At 39.9% G+C, this 21,973-nt stretch overlaps 1 protein-coding gene across 1 annotated transcript in view; it reads right to left on the bottom strand.

Moving 5' to 3' along the window:
• Positions 1–21,973, bottom strand: part of EPHA4 (EPH receptor A4) — a 138,696-nt gene that overhangs the window by 27,771 nt on the left and 88,952 nt on the right. Inside the window, exons 6-8 of the mRNA XM_069466889.1 lie at positions 4,793–4,917; positions 3,611–3,770; positions 2,290–2,401 (exon numbers count right to left, since the gene is read on the bottom strand). Coding sequence (XP_069322990.1) covers positions 2,290–2,401; positions 3,611–3,770; positions 4,793–4,917 — 397 coding nt within the window. The remainder of the gene's footprint in view (positions 1–2,289; positions 2,402–3,610; positions 3,771–4,792; positions 4,918–21,973) is intronic.

The following is a 21,973-nucleotide window of genomic DNA, read 5'->3' as shown; positions in this document are numbered from 1 at the left end:
GTCATCAAACATGAGGATGCGATTTTCTATTGTCATGGCTTTTAATAAACTTGTCTCTTTGTATTACATTTTCATGTGGTTTTCCTTTCTTTTTGTCAAAGCCAATGTTTTAAGCAGAACATCCAAAAGAAACTTATCATAAGGCAACTTATTTCTGATTACTTGAGTTTGACGGCTATATTCAGGACCACTTAAAACAAAAATCTAAATGAAAGAGGGACTACAAGTAGAGAATATTTCTAACCAACATCAAAGAGATAGATGGTCAAGACACAGATAAGACCCATTTTCTGCAAAGAAGTGTTCTGAGCATCACACTGTGCTGCATTTTCATCAAATATTTTTTGAGGTGGAGGCAATTAACAAAACTTACTAGTATTTCTATACACTGTAAAAATTATAGAGACAGAAATACGTAGCACTAAAAGCTCATGCAATGTCTACGTACCCCCTCATCCTGCTCCCTGTCCCCACTATCAGATGGATATGTTCTAGTGCTTATAGTTCCCCAAGTATTTACATGCATGGCACGTGTAAATACACAACATTAAGTGGCAATGGACAAGAAAGAGGGTCATCTTGATTGGCTCCCAAAATCAAATGCCAGGGAAGGAAAGAACACTGGGGAGCGAAATTCTATTCAGATCAAATTGAAGTTTCCAAAGGCTGAGGTATACTGCTGTTTAGGGTACGGTGGGCGTGTCAATGTCTACATGTATGTTTCTGTAAGTGTGTATTACAGCAACAGGGATGAGTATTTATTGTGGATTTAACTTCTTCAAGATGGGACTCACTGCTCTAATCAAACACCTATTGATAGATTTTGCACCAAAAGGAATAAACACAATGACAAATGTGGAGTTGTTCTACACTGTGTTGTTATTAGCGTGAACATAATTGGTCCCTATGTACGGGGACACTTTGGAGAGTGAGGGTGGGGGTGTGATATTAAGAAATACATGTAACAACTGGGACCATCCAGGCAAACTAGATTATATGATTATCACCCTAATTACAATGCGTGTCAGAGTGAAGTAAAGGCACAGTGACTTGCCCAGGCCAGTGAAAATAGCCAAAGGCACTGTTGTGACATTGGTGAGATCATCCACAGGCAGAGAGGGACAATGGAACAGACGCTATTCTGAGAGCCAAGCACAGCCACCGGTGGGGCCAGTAGTAGTGGCGCTACCTACCACCCCTGCAGTGTAACGACCCTGGACAAGCCCTACATCTTCCTAGCGTCACCTTCCTCTTCTATAACGTGAAAATCTTTCGATTTAAGAGGATCATTTTGACACCCCCAGGTTCTGCCCTTTTTCACCAAAAGCCCCATCTTGTGAAACAGTTGATGCAAACGTCAGATTGTCACAGACAGAAAACAGAGAAGGCCTAGACGTGGGCACAGGTTGATGATTCCTCAGGAGCCTCTGGGCAGTGTGGACAAGCAAATTTACTCCATTCATGGGTTAATAAAAAAAATTAGCAAATGGAGGCAACAACAAGAGAAACTGGTTCAAAACAATATGAGGCCAAGCTGCTGTTATTTCTCTCTCCTTTGCAGATTATTTTTTAAGAATCAGGTTAGACTGTAGGGGCTCATAGGATGAGTAGTCCGCGGTTTGAGATTCATTTCCAAGAGCAATGCCATGCCCACCGTCTATCTGTGGATATTCTCCGGAAATGCTGATGCCCTGTCCTGAGGGAAGATGGTGCTTGTAGTCCCTATTTCTTTGCTTTAGTTACCATTATTGTTAACCAATGTCAGGCTGAAACACCTACTATGTGCTGTATTATCTATTTTGCCTATCAGAATTCTTCTGTCAATAACTGATCAAGGAAAATAATGAATATCCCTATTTTATAAAAGAGAAATAAAGACTCAAATAGGTTATGTGATGATAGCTGGCAAATGGCAGAGCTCAAATTTTGGGCCCAGCTTTTTCTTGCCTTTCGCAGTAAGCCGAGGCTTAAGAGAAGGATAAATGTAACACCTTACAGCTTAGAGGCTCTAGAAAGCTCGAATTGGCTCGCTGTTCAGTTTGGTTTCCCGGAATTAGTTAGGTCTTTCCAGAACTCTCAGCAGTGAGGACTGTCACCAGGGTACAGGTGGCAGCTTTGGTAGGGACATGAGAGGAAGATCAAAGCAACCAGGAGGGAGCTCGGGATGCAAAGGCCATGTTTACGATGCTAGTCAAAAGCCTTAGCTTTGTGCAGAGGAGACAAAAAGCTCCCTCCTAAAAAAAATGGGGAATGGGAGGGGCAGTGCAGTTGAGTGGCTTCAGTGCTTACCTCCGGCTGATGACAAAAGCTGCGATGAGAATGACCACTAGCACCACACTGCCTGAGACAGAAACCAGAAGGACTGTGGAGTTGGCCCCATCTCCAATGATCCGGGAAGGCACTGGGAATGACAGTTACACAGGGGTCACCTTCGGGAAAGTACTAAGAGGTAGAACTTCTGAATGGGTGACAACTTTCAACTTTGTGAAGTCATTCGGAATGCTCAAGCCTCTCTGGCCCTTCGTTAAGTATTCATGCAACAGCATTTTCTAAGACAGCTTTAATGAGACAAAGACATTCTTTTTATAATTGTATGAAGAACTTCAAACAGAAGACTCATTAAATCGCATGACAAACATAATTCATTGTTTTTTTCTTCTTTTCCTTTCTAGCCCCATCCTAACATTAAACATAATGATCAAATGTATTCCTTAGTGAGAAAGACACTTGGACACTTCAGAAAGGACAGTAGTTTTCAATGCACCTGCTTCCTCCATAGCTATCAAAAACCTGCCTGTTATTGCCCAACTCAAAAGCCACTTCCTCCTGGAAGCCTTCCTGGATGATCCCCTAGGACGTCAATCTGCTTCAGACTCAACTCTACTTTCCTTTCTGCTTTTTGTCTCATTTTTATGTTATTTAATGATCTGTGAACAAAATTACTTTATAGAACTGATGTTGAAGATTCTGCCCCATGGCAAAAATTCTGCCCCACCATCTCCTCATCAAGTGGGTCCAATTTCGGTTTGTTAATTAAGGAAGTGGAGATGTCTTAGGCAAACTTGTTGTTCATGGGTAGGCCCCTCCATAAACATTTTTGACTTAATCAACCAGCTGATTCAACTCACGGTGCTGACATGTTTGATACATTTTAAAAGGAGCTTTAAAAACAAAAAAAAAAACTGACTTGATTTAAACAGATTCCTAGAAATAAGTAAAAAGAAAAATATTTTTGGCCCCTTCTTTAGTCTTCTCAGGGAGAAAGCTCTCTATCTTAATACAGGGTAGCTACACAACCCTCAATTAGTCAATTTAGTAATCCCATTTTTCATGGTTTATAGAAGGCTCAGAATAAGGGGAAAATGGGCAACATTTTTCATTTATATGAAAAGATAGATCAGATATTATTATGAAAAATGCTCTTCTCTAAGTAGCATGAAATTTTCTGAGTTGCAGACATTGGCTATCCTATTTCAAGCAACGTTCAATTGCAGCAGAACATTTGCCTAGCCAAAAATTATCTAAGCTCCTTAGATTTCAGCATAATGGGATTCACCCTGCACTATAAACAGAGCCTCAGAACTCGTTGAATCTGGGTGGTCCTTGTTACCTGTGTTAGTTGTGACCTCCAAGGGCTCACTGAAGTCTCCATAGCCAGCTGCTGTCCTTGCTCGCACGTGGAAAACATAGGAAGTCAGAGGGTTCAGGCCTTTGATATCCGTGTTCCTGGCAGCTGTCCGAACTATACGATAGCTTCGCTCGTTCTGATCCTATATTACGAGACGATAAAATCAGAGAAAGTGGCAAAATAAATCCTCTGCTTACTCTAGGCACAATATTAAAGGACCAGAGCTAGTCCACTCAGATGTTGAAAGTAAATGGAGATTGATAAACTCTCTAAATCCTATATTCTCTGGAAAGTTATAAGTACTGTCATCACTTCTTACATATTGAAAGAAATGTGGAGTTCAGATATGATTATTGTTGACACTGACCACATCCAGATCTTTATTCATAATCTTTTATGAAAAGAACATTAAATGATGGTTGGTGGCTTTTCTAGTTCCACATCCAGCAATTTAAAAGAAGTAACTGTAAGAAGGTCCCTTGTCTTTTTCTATTTTCTATCCAGAAAACGTCAAAAATGTTGTAATCTGGTTTCAATGAAAAAATCCTATCCGTTTTTTTGCTTTTAATAATAAAGCCAATAAGTGATTATCTTTAAAAAGAAAGCGAAGACAATTGTTCATTTTCTAGACAACTTTGAATGCAAATAGCTCTCTTTAGAATTCTGTCCTTTAAGAGAGAGACAAGTTATTTGTAAAAATAATGCCTTTCTATAACTTTAAGAGGTTGAAGAATGTAATTTTCCTTCCCCAATTTTCTATTAAAAGTCATCAAAACCCACACCTTTATTCTGAATAGCAGTGAGCTACTTAAACAGATCATTATTTCAACTTTTAGGAGTCACTCTCCCTGATAGAAGGCTCATAGATTAAAACTTCTTAGCTATCTTGATGTCTATTACTAGAAACAAAAATATAGTTGTATTAGAACACAATATATTATTTTCTATTTTTTCAAAATAACTAAATAATAAATATCATAATCAGACTTAATTGGGAAACAAAACGTGTTTGGTTTTGGGATTTGCTGGTATTTTACAATTTATAACTGGCAAACACCTAAACAGAAGGGAAGGAGGCAGGGAGGGAGGAAGGGAGGGAGGGAGGGAGGGAGGAAGGAAGGAAGGAAGGAAGGAAGGGGTAGGCCTTGTTCATTCAAGTCATACCTTCTCATAGTACTTGACTTCATACTCCAAGATTACTCCATTGGGTCGATCTGGTTCCAACCAAGCCAGTGCCACACTATATCTTGTGACTTCTTTAGCCTGGACCAAAGCAATGGATGATGGTGCTATCAGGGAAAACAAAAGACAAAAGACATTTTACTTTAAGAAAAAGAAAAAATGGTTTTGGTAGTATCAGTCAATAATTTCATCTTATTTGAGAAAAATGTGACGGATTGTTTTGTCTTCCTCCTGCCCACTTTACTCTTCTCCCATAAAAAGCATACCATTTTTACTCATTCTCTCCAATATATTTTTTTGTATGCAGTTTGTCTTAAAACTACAACCTCTAAAGTGTAAGCCTGGTGGGTCTGTGTCACCTATACCACTCCTTATAAAAGGCTGTGGAAGCAGAGAGGGCTGTCTGGTTTTGACCCTTTGCAAGTGATGTCAGCCTTTGGAAGACTTCTTTTAAGCTCAGTAAAGCTACATCTCATCCTACCTCTAAGTATTACAAGTGTCATCTTACTTGTCTTTACTTTTATATAAACAAGAGAATCTGCAAGTCTTCCATGAGTACTGTAAGAAATGCAGGAAGGCAAACAATTGACATACTTTCCAATATCAATAAAAATATTGCTTAATTGTGGTAAGATTTTTCAGTTTGAACACAACCATGCAAATAACGAATAGCACAAATAAAGCAATGATTGTCTCCCTGGACAAGTACGGTGCTTTACAACTATTTTACAGGAGTTGACATGTTGCTTTTTCCTGTTGAGTAGCAAACCTTCCTCTTTCCACTGAGAAGGACACAAAAGCAGCCCTCTTCTGGGCATATTACTGGAGGTGGGAGGGGGACAGGCTTGAGATTTATAAACCCAGGCTGCCTAACGCTTGCTTCTCCGCTGCGGTGGCTGCATCTCCAGCCAGCTGCCATCAAGCTCTGCCGTGACAGACAATGGCTGGTACAAATGTGCAATCTCCAGGGAAAAGAGAGCATTCACGAAATCCTTAATCTTATCTAACAAAGCTGGCCTGTAGAACCAGAGATTACGGGGTCTTCTTGAATCCAATGAATATTCTTTTTTGTTCCCAAACTGTGGAAATATGTGACAAAAAAACATCAAAACAATGTCCACTGAGGAACAACAAATGAATGTTGGGTCATCTTCCTGCCCTTCCCCAATACACACATGACTACCAACCCCTAACTTAGAGGGAAAAGGAGAGAAAGTGAAATAAATTGTCACTGAAAATAGAATGGGAAAAGCTTCAAACCTGCTTGACCATATCTGATGGGTACACTGATGGCAGAGAGACCAACCAGACACACGACAGTCACACAAGGGAGTCTTACAGCTGAATCCAGCCCACAGGGACTGTCTACTGGAGGCGAGTATTTGACAGCCCGGCATCTCTGTTAGGGATGCCTCGAGATGGTCACACACACACACACTCCTCCCTACTTTTCTATCTTTCTCTCTCTCTTTCTCTCAATCCCAAAGCTATTCCAGATTGGATCTCAGTCAGGCATAAACACAAGGGAAAGACACAGTGGATACACATGTCCTCCGTCAAAGGCAATCCCAAGGTCAGTAACACCAAACTGGGTGAACAAAGCTACACGCAGCAGACATATGGAAGCCACCGAACATCTGAGGGAAATGAAAAACGGAAATGGGCTCATTACGTGCATTAAGGCTCCCCCCACCCACACACACACTCATGCACGCAGACACACGTTTTCTCTCTCTCTTTCTCTACTGGTTGACACAGAGCCATCGTCCAGCAACTTGCAAGGAGCAACTTTCTTAAATATAGAGGTAGCAAGGAGGCATAGAGAACTGCCTGGCTGTGAAAAGCCATTTCACTCTGGGTAATAAATATATTGCCTAACAGAGCACTTTAGCGTGCACTCCATAAAAGCGCCTCTTTAAACTCTGATGTTCAGGATTGGGAAATGAAACAGAAAAGTGAAATCGTTAGAAAGAAAGCAGGAGAGAACAAAAATCATAAAATTATAAAACGAACTTTCTCCCAGAGATGGTCTGGGTCAGGTCCCGACAATCGCCAGATTCCTGGGGGAAGACCTGCCGCCTGCCCTCGGAGTGCGCTGAGGGCCCTCTCTGGTTGGGTTATCACTAAGGTGCTGCAAGTAGGAAGCAAATCTGATTTCTATTTTAGAAGTTTGAGCAGCAGTGTTCCTGCGACCATTCAAAGAGAATATGAGCCCCACTAAGATGCTCAAAAAATCTCAAGTAGGGAGTTAGCAATATAATCATGTTAAATAATAGAATATTTCTAAGTCAGCCCTACTTGGAAAAATGATATGCACAAATGTGAGAAAAAACCAGTGAAGTGTACCAGGACTCCGCTGTCATAAACATGGAGGAAAATGAAAGATAAAAAGAGAAATAGGAGTACGAGGAAAGAAGGATTGTATGAAAATATTAATAGAACGCTATGCTGAGGACAATCAGAAAACTGCTAAGTCGACATTTGTCTTCAGGATCTACTATATAAATAAATGCAGCAAGGGAAAAGTAGAATAAATAGATCTAATTCACAAAAAGTATTACATTGTGTGGCTGTAAAGTCTGAATTCTTTATCGGACAGATGTTCTCTGGAAGAACATGTTATCAGGGCACAGTGACAAAAGCAATGCATGCTCAAGTGAGGTTGGGAAAGGTACCGAAAGCATGCAACTGCATTGCGGTGTGATGTGGCAGTCACTCCCCACCCTGGAAGGAGAGCTTCTTACCCTCTCTGGCTTCTTACCAGTTTGAACACCAGTTTGATATAAGCTGGGTTTTGCCATATGGCCATTTTGGAAAGGAGGCAACTTGGATGTCCTCCACATCATAAGCCACATAACGGCACTTCCCTCACCTTTCCTACCCGGTTTCCAAGGCAGCCTCCAGCTCTACCTCTGGAAGCCATCACCCCACTCTGTGTGCCTGCCCCTGGCTCGGTTTTCTAGACGACACACTTGCCAATGGCATGTTCCAATCTTTCCTCTACCCCGGTGGCTCCCAAGCAGCAGAGTTCCATGCCATACATTTGCTGCCACATCCCTCTGCAACTTGTAAGATGATTTAAGTAACAGTTTTTCTTGAATAAATGCAGTATTTTTAACGTCCACAGTTATATTGGAAAAGCACTTTCCCATTAACTGGTATCAATGAAACCCTGTGATCACTCACAAATAATAAGTAACCATAAAAATGAATATAATATGTAAATGAAACAATGTTACCAATGTTAACTGGACATTCTTACCTCTCCAAGCTCTGTGAAAAAGAGAGGTTAGCTAGTGTTAGAGAAAAAAAGGGTATCCAGCCACCAGCTTGTGATTTTGGCCTTGGAGTGCTCAGAATTACTGAGAGAGAGAATTGAAAAGAACCTAAATTGCACACAGGGCAATTCAGGATTATGTAACATCCCATCTGTGTTTTCCCTCAAATCATCTCCGATGCCACCACTGGTATGTTTACACATTTTAGTAAACAATGCCCAACCCAACTCCATTTAGAAATGTCTTGGATTCTGAATTGCTATACCTCAGGGGCTCTGCCCTTTGCTAACAGAATTAGAAGAGGAGTTAATGGAACAATAAAATAACATTCTGAATGTTCCCCCTAAATATATATGATTCGATAGGAGCTTTGACCAATCAATGTCTTAGTTCAAAAGAGGGCTCCTAATCATAGTAGGAATTCTGGTCAACATAAAATGATCCAGCAGGAAAAAGGTCCTCAGTTGCTGCTCAGTTCTTTGCCTTGCATCCTGGAACCTTGTAGAGAGAAGGTTCTTCCTCAATATTGACTCATCCACTAGACACATATTTCATGAGCACTTACACAACAAAGCCAAGATGGGGAACAGGGAAGTAAGACCAAATAGAATACAGCCTTTGGTATCTGATTAAGTACCATCTTATACTTTAGCCTCCTCTTAACTTAAAAAAAAAAAAAAAAAAAAAAGGTGAGGACGTTTTTATAATAGTCTTACAGAGACTAGACTTTCTAATGTTATTAACTCAGAGGACCCATTTTTCTGGAATTCAAGAGTAGACAGTTCCTGCTAGCACTCTTTTTATTCAAATTCTCTGATAGCAATGGGGAGAAGGGCCCTTCCTCACTATATCTGTAAACACTCAATAGCTAGGGGCCGATGCACACATCCTCACTGAGAGACAGAGATGCACTGTAGATTGAAAAGCATTCCTATCTACCGGCAGACTGACTTCATAAAGGAAGTGTTCGTGTTAGACAGTTTTGTGCCCCTGGACAAAAGAAAGCATTCTTTAATGGTTAGAATATAGATACAATATACAGTACAGTGTGCTGTCATGCTAGTCGACAGCACTCTGGTTAGAGAAAGAAGATGGAGATAAAGGTCACAAAGGTGAGCACTACACTAAAGGGTAGTTTTTTAAAAAAGATGTATGATTTAATTCAGTTAAGTCCTTACTTTTCAAACTTTTGAAGCATAATTTCCAATGACCGATAGATGTCAATTTTCCTGTTCTGAGATTCCTGTACCTCAGACCATCTTTTCCTCTTATGCCCAAGGGGATTTCAGCAGTTTTTAATCTAAAATATGCCCTTCATTTCTTCTTTTTTGCTTACAAATCATACTGACACATCCACTAAATAGTGCTCAATAAATTTTTCAAATGAATAAAAGTGAACTAAATGTTAAAATTGACATGAAAATTCTTTGTAAACAGTAAAAAGTTTTCTAAATATAGAGTACCAGAAGTGAGCCATCCCGAAAACAACTTTCCGTCGTCACCTGTTTCAGATGACCTTTTGTGGATTTGCTTTTGCTATTTAGGTGAACTGAGACACTGACAATTGGAGGTGAAGCAAATGATGGATCTAATTATAAATGGAGCCTCTGTTTCGAAAGTGTATGCGATGCTTCTGAACATTTTTCAAACACACACAGGCTGTAAAATGTCATTCAAATGTAAGTTAACATTAAAACAAGGCTTCGCCGCACCTGCTATAGACAGCATTTTGAGGTTCTGCTCTTTCGGTTGACGAAAGTGTTGACAATTTGCTCAGTGTTTCTCCTCCGTCTCTGTAGGGCATATGCAAATAGTTCTCCCGATTTCCCAACTACCAAGGTGCAGTGGTGTTGAGATGCCCAAGTCACAGTCCTAAATCTAGCAAGGATCCTAAGCAACTCTTTGTTTTCTAAGACCACAATTTTCCTCCAAAGGTGCACTAGGGCAAACAATGCCAGTCTCTGCCAGCAGAAGCCATTAGGTACTGCATAAGCCCCTGCACAGCCACCAAAAGGACATATTGTTGAAACATGAGGGTATAGTGGACAGCCCTCTCCAGTCACAGTAGAGGCAGCAAGATTAAGCATTTGGGACAGATTCTCTTTCTACATACCCATTGGAAACAATTGAAATTGTAGTAAAATATCATTTTTTTAAATGATGGAGCAAAAACCAAAAGAGGATTTTATTATTATTATTTATTTATTTATTTATTTATTGAGACAGAGTCTCGCTTTGTTGCCCTGGCTAGAGTGAGTGCTGTGGTGTCAGCCTAGCTCACAGCAACCTCAAACTCCTGGGCTCGAGCAATCCTCCTGCCTCAGCCTCCAGGGTAGCTGGGACTACAGGCATGTGCCACCATGCCCAGCTAATTATTTCTATATATATTTTAGTTGGCCAGATAATTTCTTTCTATTTTTAGTAGAGATGGGGTCTCGCTCTTGCTCAGGCTAGTCTCGAACTCCTGACCTCAAGCGATCCACCCGCCTCGGCCTCCCAGAGTGCTAGGATTACAGGTGTGAGCCACCACGCCCGGCCAAAAGAGGATTGTTAATGCGTGCAAAAACATAATTAGATAGTTACAAGGAACAATATATGGTAGCACAGCAAAGTGACTATAATCCACAATAAGTTAGGGTATACTTTAAAATAACTACAAAGGCGGAATTGGAATGTTCCTAACACAAAGAAATGACAAATGCTTGAGGTAATAGATACCCCAATTACTCTGATTTGATTATTACACATTGCATGCCGTATCAAAACATCACATGTACCCTATAAATATATACAACTATTATGTACCTATAATAATTAAAAATAAAAAAAATTAAAAATGTTATATTAAGGGCAAAAGAAAAAGAGGATAAAAAGAAAAATTCACCAAAGCTTGGCAGTTGAATATCTGAGCTTTCTAACAGAAAGCCAAGATAAATTTCACCCCCAAATAATTTTGTATTCAAAGTTCCACATACCCCTCAGAAACGGAGAATGCTTTCTAAATAGAATCCCCATTTGCTATGTACCTGTGGTTACATTTGGTTTGAGCACAGACCACAATGCAGTCAGAAGGCACATGTGGGCTTTATCTCTGTGTGTGTTTTTGATAAACAGAAACACACAGATTAGGGGGCTCTATCGTGACTCTCTAACAGTGGTACATTTCACAAGGAAAAATTACAGGAGATGCTTTGATGTCAAACAGAGGTGGCTTCCTTTAAGAAAATGGTAAATTTAACTTTCTTTGGTTCAAAGCTCAGCAGTTCTCCTTGCTCCCCACTGATGCAAATGCTGCAATTTTCTTTTATTCACTTCCTCAATGACTTGCCATTAAACACCTACAAGTCATTTTACCGCAGCAGTTTGGTGCTTGTGATACCCAAATGGGATGGAGAAGAGAAAAAGAGATAGGGAGAAAAGAAAAAGAAGGATTCACTTGGTTCCTGGGCTAGAAAACAACTGTTTTCTTGAGTCCAGCATGGCAAGCAATGAATTAAAAACAGTTTGGGGGAACTTGGTGGGGAAAAGGGAAACAGCTGAAACAGACTGACTGCATTTCATTACTGGTTCAAATTAGGGGGGTGGGGGGCGGGGAGGTGAGGCAGGAAATAAACAGATGCAATGAAAGGTCCCCAGCCTGTGGGCAAGGAAGAGTGAAAACAGCCCTTTATGAAAGTCAAGAAACCTGAACTCTTGGATGTCAGCGGTACACAATGGGCAGTGTTTGGAGGGAAGATGATTTCTTAACCACAGCAGGGGTTACCTTTCCCCTCCTCAGGATCTGGATTTAAATAGATGATGTTTACTCAAGGGGTCTTTCACTGTTAGGAAAAATAAACCCACAGTGTATACATCTCTCTGCTTAATGCAAATAGCATATTTAAATTTAATTACTTGGAACTTAAGGTGGTTTTTGTTCCCTATTTCTTTCTCAATAACGCTGCAGCTCTGATTTGCTCTTTATCAAAGGTCTGTGCATTTTAAAATGCTGTCAAGCATCAAAATTAAATGCTTCAGAGCACTAATGATATCCTTGTGATTAACAGTTTTGCGTCTCAGAGATACTAAGAACTCTGGTGCTAATATTAATTGCTTTCTTCCACATTCCACCAACTGGAGAGAAGGATTGCTCCTTTCAAGCATAGTAATACCTATGGCACCAAACATCACCAAACAATTTCTAAGGTTTTTTTTTTTTTTTTTTTAACATTATCATTGCAGTATTTTATAGTACAGTTTACAAAGTGCTTTCACACACACATGATGTTGTTTGCAGCACATTCTATCAGCTGGGTCAACCCCTCTGCTATTTTTTAAGTAAAATCATTAAAAGACTCAATCCCCAAACCAGCCCTCCTGGATACATCACTCATTTAAAACTGAGCTCCACATCCCACAGCTTTTAGTTGCTATGTTATTAATCCATGTGTGCAAATTTTCTCATAGTCAAGAAGTGAAATAATTTTTAAAACAAACAAGCAAAAGGTATAGAAAGAACTTGATTATTCCAAAATCGATACAGATTATTTTCCCTATTTGACAAAAAATTTAGAACCAAATTTTCAACCAAAACCAGAAGACTGAATTAAATGAAGTTCACTTATATTTAAACATGGAAGTATTTATATTTATTAAGCTTATACTTAAAATGTAGGAGGGATCTATCTTTTTTTCCCCTTAAAGTGATTTCCAAGGTCAATACGGAGTCTATTGTAAACAAATACTATAAAATAAAGCCGGGCCAGTAACACTTACTAAAGGATACAATTGACCCATACTTCCAATGATTTTAACACTCTGAATTTCAAGAACTAAGAATGCTTTAACGCACTCACTCAAGAGTAAGACTTTGCAAAGTCTTTAACGGAGTTTTTATTTTTGGTTTAATACGAGACCAAAATTGTACAAGACTTTTATTTTCCCCCAGATAGATGAGATGGCCCATTTTTCCCCCCAGCAATGAGCAGCAGATTATTTTTGACAGATTCTTTACAGAGAACTATTGATAAAATTTTCAATAATGGCATGTGAGGCTATTCTTAGCCTTCATATTAAGTGCATAGGGAAGTTGAAGGTGTTGGGATTGGCCTCTTTGGCCAAGCTTCAAAAATATGTGCTGTCTTCCTCTAAATACCTGTTTCTGGATGAGCTGCCCGGACAAGGAGTACATCCCTACACTCCTTTGCACTCCTTTGTGACTAAGTTTTAGGCAATGGAATGTGGATTGAAGTGACTACTCTTCTAGACCTGATCCATAAATAGCTCCCTGTGACCTGAAATCGCCTGGAACCCAACCCACAATCTGCCATGAGCAGGCTGATGCCCCAGGCCCATCTTAGAAGCCCCATATCAACCTCTTCTCATCACCACCAACTGGATGTGACTTAAACAGGAAATACTTTTCTATTACGATAGCCCACTGACATTTGGGGTTACAGCAGGTACCTATTCAAGTGAAGTGGAGCCATTTAGCAAAAAAAGAGACATTTCTATGTAATAACTACCTTAAATGAAGTGCAGTGATATTGTGGCCCCCAGAAGATGGGTCTGTGGTTTGAAGCTGCCTGAATGGCCTTCAGGTCCCCTACCGGGAGCTCTAGCTCCTGGTAACACACGATGAGGAAATATTCACTTATTTGTGAGAAACTGGAGCGGGCTGCCCTGAGGTCAGCAAAGCCAGTGGCAGAAGCTATGCAACTTTGCAGGGACACAATCACAGACACCAGTCTTCCAACAGTGGATGAATTCAGCAGAATCACAAAATACTGGGCGAAAAGACTCAGCTGAGCTTGTGTTAATTTCAAATGGAAAAAGACAGTGGGGTTCTCAAAATGGCTTGGTTGAGTTTCCTTTTTAGAAGAGAGTTTAGTCTTCATTGCACAATTAACAGCTTAAGCAGTTGAAGACTCAGGGCCTGCGAATCCCTGCTAAAGAGAGAATGGAGAAATGAGCAAAACAGATGCTACCGGCCTGCCCTGCAAGGCACTTGCACATACTTATCATGTAATCCTCACAATGCTTTGAAGTAGTTATAATCATCACCCTAATACTTCAGATTTGGAAAATCAGGCACAGAGAAATTAAATAATTTGATCAAAACTATAAAATGAGATTTGAGATTCAAGTCTGCCTGACTCCAAAGTATGTGATCTTACCTCTGGTGCCACATGTCTATTATAACACACACAGTGGACTCTCATTCATTAAGTAATTACGATGTGCCAAGTATTGTTTTGAATCTCGTGCATGAATTAATTCACATAAACCTCACAAAAGCCCTTGAGACAGGTATAATATTATTCCCATTTTATAGAAGAGGAAAATAAGGTACAGAGAGTTTGAATAACTTGTCCCATGTTATACCTTATAAGTGGTGAATTCAAAAGTCTGGTCCTATGGCCAGGCAGGCATGGTGGCTCACACCTGTAATCCTAGCTCTCTGGGAGGCTGAAGCGGGAGGATCACATGAGGTCAAGAGTTGGAGACCAGCCTCAGCAAGAGTGAGACCCCATCTCTACTAAAGATAGAAAAAATTAGCTGGGCGTGGTGGTGTACACCTGCAGTCCCAGTTACTCAGGAGGCTGAGGCAGGAGGATCACTTGAGCCCAGAGTTTGAGGTTGCTGTGAGCTCGGCTGATGCTGTGGCACTCTAGTCCAGGCAACAGAGGGAGACTCTGCCTCAAAAAAAAAAAAAAAAATCTGGTCCTAGAGCCCACATTCTTGACGATTGAGCTATAGAAAGTGACTAGTCTCTACTCCTCGTTTCCCTGGTAAACAACTGGAGACTTGAAGGTTAAGTGACTTTTTTCCCACAGCAGCAGCGGCAGCAGCAACAGTCAATCTTTCTGAGGTCTGTCACATGTTAGGTACAGGGCTACCTACGCACATTGTTGGCTGCCAGAAACTCAGAGGTAAGTTAGACATTATCCCTGCTCAGAGACAAACTGTAAAGCTTTTGGTGATGAAACAACTCACATTAGAACTAACCTAAAACAATAGACAAGAATAAAACCAAAAAAATTCCATTACAAAATAAAATAATAGTCTTTGGAGTTAGGGAAGAGGTAAGGGTCAAAGGGAAACTTCCAAAAGACTGCCAGTGTTCTATTATTCTGTTCCTTGGCCTGGGTGATGTTCACATAGATGCTTACTTTGTGATAATTCAGTGACTATACATTTGAGTCTTGCCTTCTTTTCTGTATGTGTATATATTTCATAATAAAAAGGTTATAAAACAAATATAAATGCTAACTAAGAGTATTAAATATGAAGTATCACAATTATTATTAGAAAGACTCATCCACAATCTTTAGTAAACCTCCTGGGTAAAGAGCTAAAAAGGTATCAGGAGAGATTTAAGTTTTTGCAAATTAGAGTTTTTGCAGCTATTTAATCATTGTGCTTACTACCTGAGCCATCCAGCAATCCTTGGTCTTTGTAGTGAGGAAAATGCATTACTTAAACGCCTGTTTTACTTTTTAAGGGAGCTAATATCTTGTACTAGCATTACTACAGGTAAAGTCATAGGATTAGTTACAGAATTACAAGTGGGTGACAGCTCATCTTGAAACCAAAGCGCACATCCACCAGAATTAACAGGGAATTACTTCAGGGCCATCCAAGTGTCTCTGTTGCAGTTCAAGTGTGTCCTCTGTTTCGTCTGAGGGCTACTTGTTTTACTTTCTTCTTGCTTACTAAGAAATTTGTTGGCAGGTTCTGACAAGGATAGCTCAACACTTGCCAACAGAAACATGGCAGGATTCAGTGTGTGTATTTCCTGTTAAGTAAGAACGCCAGTTTGAGGCAAACAGGAAAACAAGTCTTTCCACTGGAAGGCAACTTAGAAGAATTTGCCTGAGCAAGACAATTGTTTGAAAAGAAGAAAACGGGGTAAAGCTTGCAATGACAATAAAATTATTTTTTTAAATGTATTTTTTCCCCTCTGAATGCTTCTAGTAAGATGGACCTTCTCATTGGACCTAAATATGTTGAAAAAGTATCTAGTTTTTCAACTCTTCGTTGAAATTATATGATGTATGCCTTATTTGACAGGATAGAGAGCTCTGACCAAAGTGAAGACTTTCATGACCTACAGTGCCCCCCCCCCAAATTAATTTGGGATACAGAGAATAGTTTAAGGAAAAGGTTCTCTTTTATGGAGCAGAAATACAGTGAAGAGAAAGGAAAGGGATTTGCCGCTGTGATTCAAGGCTTCTATTCCTTTAGCTGTCAACTCTACTGGAGAGCTTCAAGCATTCCCAATCTGGAAAATAAAAAGATGTGCTGTGGGCTTCAGGTTCTCTTTGTTACTCAGACAGCTGCTAATCGTCCTGCTGTGTGAGGAACCATTGAGACAATGCTGTAACATTTAGCTTTCTGACATCCAAGGCATCTAGATCAGTCCCCAATTAAACACGTATTAATCATGAAGACTCTAAAAGCCAGGATGATAGATGCACCCAGTAAATCTTTGCTCTTGCCTTTTCCTTTTCACACTCAGATTTCTACATTTACAGGCGGAAATCCTTAAAAGCCTGTTCCAGAAACTGACCAATAAAAAGCCTTGTTCATTACTTTATATCAGATGCATGATGATTTCCTACCTCTGAAAAGCCTTTCAGAAAGAGACATGACATTGATCATTCTGCTAAAAGAGCCTGTCTGCTTCAATAAATAGATCCACTATGGCTGTTGTCATCTTGACTTTTTAAGTGTGATAACTAATTCAGGAGGGTTGTGGCTTTACCCACTTGCTCTAGGGAAATCCAAATCATCTGTGAAGTTAAAAAAAGGAAAATTCCAGTAGATGAACCCAGGAAACTTCAGTGGGCAAAGTATTAATAACACTAATAATACCAACAATCTCCTCCAACTCAGGCCAAATCACCCTCCACTTGTGACTCTTAGTGACAGTGAATGAAAGACATCTTATTCTGGATTCAGCTGCTTGTAACAACAAAAAAAGAGTATATGTTGGATGAACCCTTTTTAACTCCATGCTTTGAAATTTATGTGGATGAAAGGGCCTCAATGTTATTTTTTCATTGATCTCTATTTCACAAGGGCACGAAGGCAGCCTTACTAAATTCTCCATTAAACAGTATCATCCATAGCTTTTGTTATGAATAAGTGACTTCGTAGTCAACCCCCAAACCAACCAACAAAGAAAAACGAATAATTTCCATAGGAGGTATCTAATTGCTTTAATGCAAAAAGAAGAGAAAAGCTTCAACCAAAACAAGAGGCTCATGTGACCTCATAAGAAAAAAAGCATTAGCCATTCTGAGTTATTGGAAATCCTCTGAAATTAGATTCCTATTTTTTTTTTCATTTATTAAGCTAATGGAACCCATGAGAGACAAGTACAATATTTGCAAGGTGCCAGGTTGGTGCCAGCTAAAGAAACTGAATTCCTTGGCTTTCAGTGGAGCCTGAATATATCATGAGTAAGTCCTACCCATCACTGTCTCAATCATGATCCACTGTCTTCCAAGTTGAAGGACGAGGAAGTCAATTAATGTCACTTATGATGTGAGCACCTGTCGACCAAGACCTGGACTGAGACCAATTCCATTAACATAGTCACTCTATAGCTTGGGCCTTGGACCACTTATGACGTAGTCCACATTCAAGGAGGTGACCTAAAGACAGAAAGGTCCAGAGTCCCATTAGTCATCTTCCTAGCCATCCAATTCTCCATCACATATACAGTTGGAACAGGTACCTATTTTTTCTAATGGTGATTTAAAAAGATCACATGAGCTGATAAAAAAAAAAAAAAGTCATGGTGACCACAAATTGGGGATATAAGCTCCTTAGCATCTTTACTAGCCATTGTTCTTTTTATCTCTAAAACTGTATTTTATTAACTTATCTTTCTTTCTCTTTTTCTTGCATTTAAAACACATCAGCAGATAGAGAAAAAAAGATGAAAAATATTTGACAATGAATAAATTAGAGTATGAAATCATAGTCTATAGACTACTACTAATAGGGCCAAATAGGCAAAGGAAGCACATCAGTAAAACTTGGGTTGCAAAATGATGTGCTCTGTGCTACTTGGAATTTTCCAAGTCCAAATGGTGCTTGGCTTAAAGAACAATGATTAAGGGTTGAGAAGTGATGCCCATGGATAATAAAGTAGAGTGTTACAAGTGGGACAGTAGGGGAGAGAGAGAGAGAGAGAGAGAGAGAGAAAGAAGGGCTGAAGAGCTATTGGGGTGAAGTTCTGAGATTTTTCATCTTACTACAATTTGGTTCTACTGCATGGAAGTCTAGAAAAGTTCTGAACACAGGAAATCAAAATATTCAGAGGACAATATTCATGAACCACAGAATGCTGAGAAGCGAGCTTTTAGTATCACATAAGGAAGCCTCTGTTTTATGTGTAGACAAATCTTTCCTGTCAGTTTCTTGCTTGCTATATAGATAAGCACAAAGAAGTGACTGGTAGTGGAGAGAAAAAGGACAGAGACTTCGAGTTAAATCATAACCAGTGCATTCTGAAAATGCTTCATATACAAATGGTCACCATATGCTATGCTCTTACAAAGTGTGGCCATGAAACAATATTCTTGCAGCCCTCATATCTGAATCTCTATCTTTTTGACAATTCTCTTAAAAGCTATGATATAGGTTAGAAACAGGAAAATCATTTATGAGAAGGGAGTTTAAGCTTAGAAATTTGCAACTATAGAATTAATATTATTATTTTTTTCTTTTGGGGCATCAGCCAGAAACTAAATTATATGTGCCAGATAGTTTAAACTCCTACAGGCATTATAAGACTGAACCAGAAACAACTGAGCTATTAAATTTTTAAAATGTTTTTAAGGCCAATAGATGTCTTCAACTGGATCTGTGCTTAAGAATTTGAGATGACTTTAGTAGTCATTATAGTCATAAGGAATAATGAGGCCAGGTGAGGTGGTGCACGGCTATAATTCTAGTGCTTTGGGAGGCCGAGATGGGAGGATCGCTTGAGGTCAGGAGTTCGAGGTCAGCCTGGGCAATGTAGTGAGATCCTATCTCTACAAAAAATTAAAAAAAAAAAAAAAATTAGCCAGGTATGGTGGCTCGCACCTATAGTCTCAGCTATTTGGTAGGCTAAGGCAAAAGGATCACTTGGGCCTAGGAGTTTGAGGTTGCAGTGAGCTATGATGATACCCCTGCACTATAGCCTGGACAACAGAGTGAGACCCTGTCTCCAAAACAAGACAAAACAAAATAAAAAACAAAAAAGATTTAAAAAAAAGAAATAATAAAGAATGTATTAGGAAAGCTATAACTGTTTTAGGGCTTGACTTTTTTTTTTTTTTTTTAACTGAGGGTTCACAGCCTCTCACAGGGGCAATCTTACACTTTGCTGAAGTGTGAAATTCAGCATAACTGGCTCCACCCAGCAATCAAGCCTTAAATACTGAAAGGACCTCATTAGAACAGCATCTCACCCAGGAAGAGTCCCACAGCATGGTGTCTAAGACAGACACTGGAGCCGGGCTCCAGCACACTCTGAACAGTTTTATGGATATGATCTTGAGTGTGTTCTGAAGTAGGAAGAGGAGAAAGAAATGGGGGGAAAGAGAAAAAGTCGTCAAAGAACAAGTACAGTTAAGGCATACCTTTGAAGAGTTAACATTGAGTTTTAAAGTGTTTCTCTTTCATCATTCTCCTCAAAAGATAAGAATATGCTTTTTATATTATATGACGATCCCTTCAGTATATTCCCAGACTCTTGGAGCTGCACTTGAATCAGCTGACTAGCCTACACAGCCGTATACAAGAGCTGTAAACACGATTCATGCTATCTACATCTTCTATCCACTGGTAATGATTACAAGAAGGCACTTTCACAGGGTGGGATTCTGCTGTAGTTGTTATCCTCACTTCCAGTGTAAAACAAAGCAACAAACCTCTGCTAGCTGCACGCTCAAAGTCCCTGGCTAGTTTATACGTGTGCCCCTAGCTTTGATAAAGAAACATGACCGAAGCTGTGTTCCCACCCACCTTCACACTTATTATGGTCAAAACACACACTTATTATGCTAAAAGATAAAATTAGAGTTGATTCAGGAGGCAGATTTACAGCTTGCAGTGTGTTATCTGGACAAACACAAACTCTCCGGGGAGCCATTGTGAGTGGCCCCTTCTCAGTGTTTGTGCTAATGGACGGCTCTTACCCAGCTTGCTACACACACAGCCAGTCTATTGGTGGCACAGTCACTACTTAGCACCCACTGAGAAGCTGAAGCTGAGTATTCAAGCCTTGTTTGCAGGCACATGTCGCAGACAAAAGGTTCCCAGATAAGATTTTTTAAAAACTTATCTGTCCCACAGCCTTCACCAAAAAGGTCTTTTTGAAAGCGGTGGGTGAAGGAACTGCCTGAGAAATCTGTAGACACAGATTAACATTTGGAAGATGTAAAGCACAGAGGAGTGGACCATAGTGCCCCTTCATTTCTCCCCTTTCCCCAACCAAAAGTGATAGCAAAAAAGAACATGTATTTTAAGTCTCTGTTAATTTTACCCACAAAGTATTTTATTTAGAAAGTGGCTCTCGTGCTTTGTCATAAAAAAGGCAAAACGCAAAAGATGGTTCAGAGGAGAACCACGATATAGTTCACCGTTTAGGTCAGGCTCACCAATTTATAAGAATAGAGAAAGAAGGAGTTTTATAGTATGAGCGTTATCCCTTCAGCTCTGTGACTAGATTGGCGGCCACTTTGGTGAGTGTTGACGCCACGCGCTGGGTACCAGCCCTCACCTGGGGAACCAAATCACTAGTGACATTTCCCAGTGAAAGCCATTGTGGTCACCAGGCAAGAGACCACACTGATGTCCAGTACCATCTCTAGTGTTTGATTATTGCAGTTTGGGGGGAGCCTAGGAAACTTCTTTCATTCTTTACTTCTGGCACAAGCGAAGAAAGAGAAAGCTGGTGTGTAGATTGCCAGGAGGGGAAAGCTGGACGGTAGGGGAAGCCTCATTACATAACAGAGATGTTTTTAATGCCGACGGATCAAGCTAAGGTTTGCTTATCTTGAAAGATTAAAATATAAATCCTAAAAACATCCTCATGCGCCTTTCCCCGAAGACAACATATAAGATACCCTCTTATAGTATACCCACATCACAAAAAAACGCCACAGGAATGCTGAGATTTCAGAGGAAGGCTCTGCATATTTGGGTGACATGGACAGGCATTGCAATTAGTCCTTGCAGATTTAAGATCTCTTAATGCAAGATTAGTCCTGCAGCATGGCTTTTGGGTTTTCACAGTGTTTAAAGGAAAAAACTATTTAAAGACATCAGCAGGGGGTTAATGGAAGCTTTGATAAAGTTTCTCTGGATCTTTTCATCGATGTTCAATTGTAGACTGGTTTCCAGGGACCCGTCTGGCTCCTCAGAGGAGACAGTAATTAATTTAGCCAGTTGGAGTGACAATTAGATAATTTAGAAGCCCATCTAAAACCTTTGCTAGCCCTGCGTTGTCCATTTCTCATCTCAGCCAGGCACTTATTTTTTAAATCTCTTGATGGCTTCTCCAGAGGGTGTAAAAGTTGGCAAGAGTCTGTTCAATGGAACAAGCACAACCCTAATAGATGAAAAACAAATCAGAATTCGACTGTCAAATGAATGCCGGTGAATGGATTTCCCTTCTTACAATTGAACATGTGTGTATATTTATGTAGGAGCAAGGGGAAAGGAGTCAGGAAAAGTAGTGTTCTCAGTCCTGGATATATAAATAATACCTTCATTCTCTGAGAGTGGAATCTAAAAATCTTTTTAAAAAAATGCAACCTTACTTTCACTTATATGCAATAATTACCACTAGACTCTACAGACATACCACTTGTCTGTGCTGCTCAGTCAACCTTGAAGCTGG

This window comes from Eulemur rufifrons, chromosome 1, assembly GCF_041146395.1.
Source record: "Eulemur rufifrons isolate Redbay chromosome 1, OSU_ERuf_1, whole genome shotgun sequence".
NCBI classification, from domain to species: Eukaryota; Metazoa; Chordata; class Mammalia; order Primates; family Lemuridae; genus Eulemur; species Eulemur rufifrons.
The sequence above is the reverse complement of the archived record's forward strand: the minus strand, read 5'-3'. Positions and strand labels throughout refer to the sequence as shown.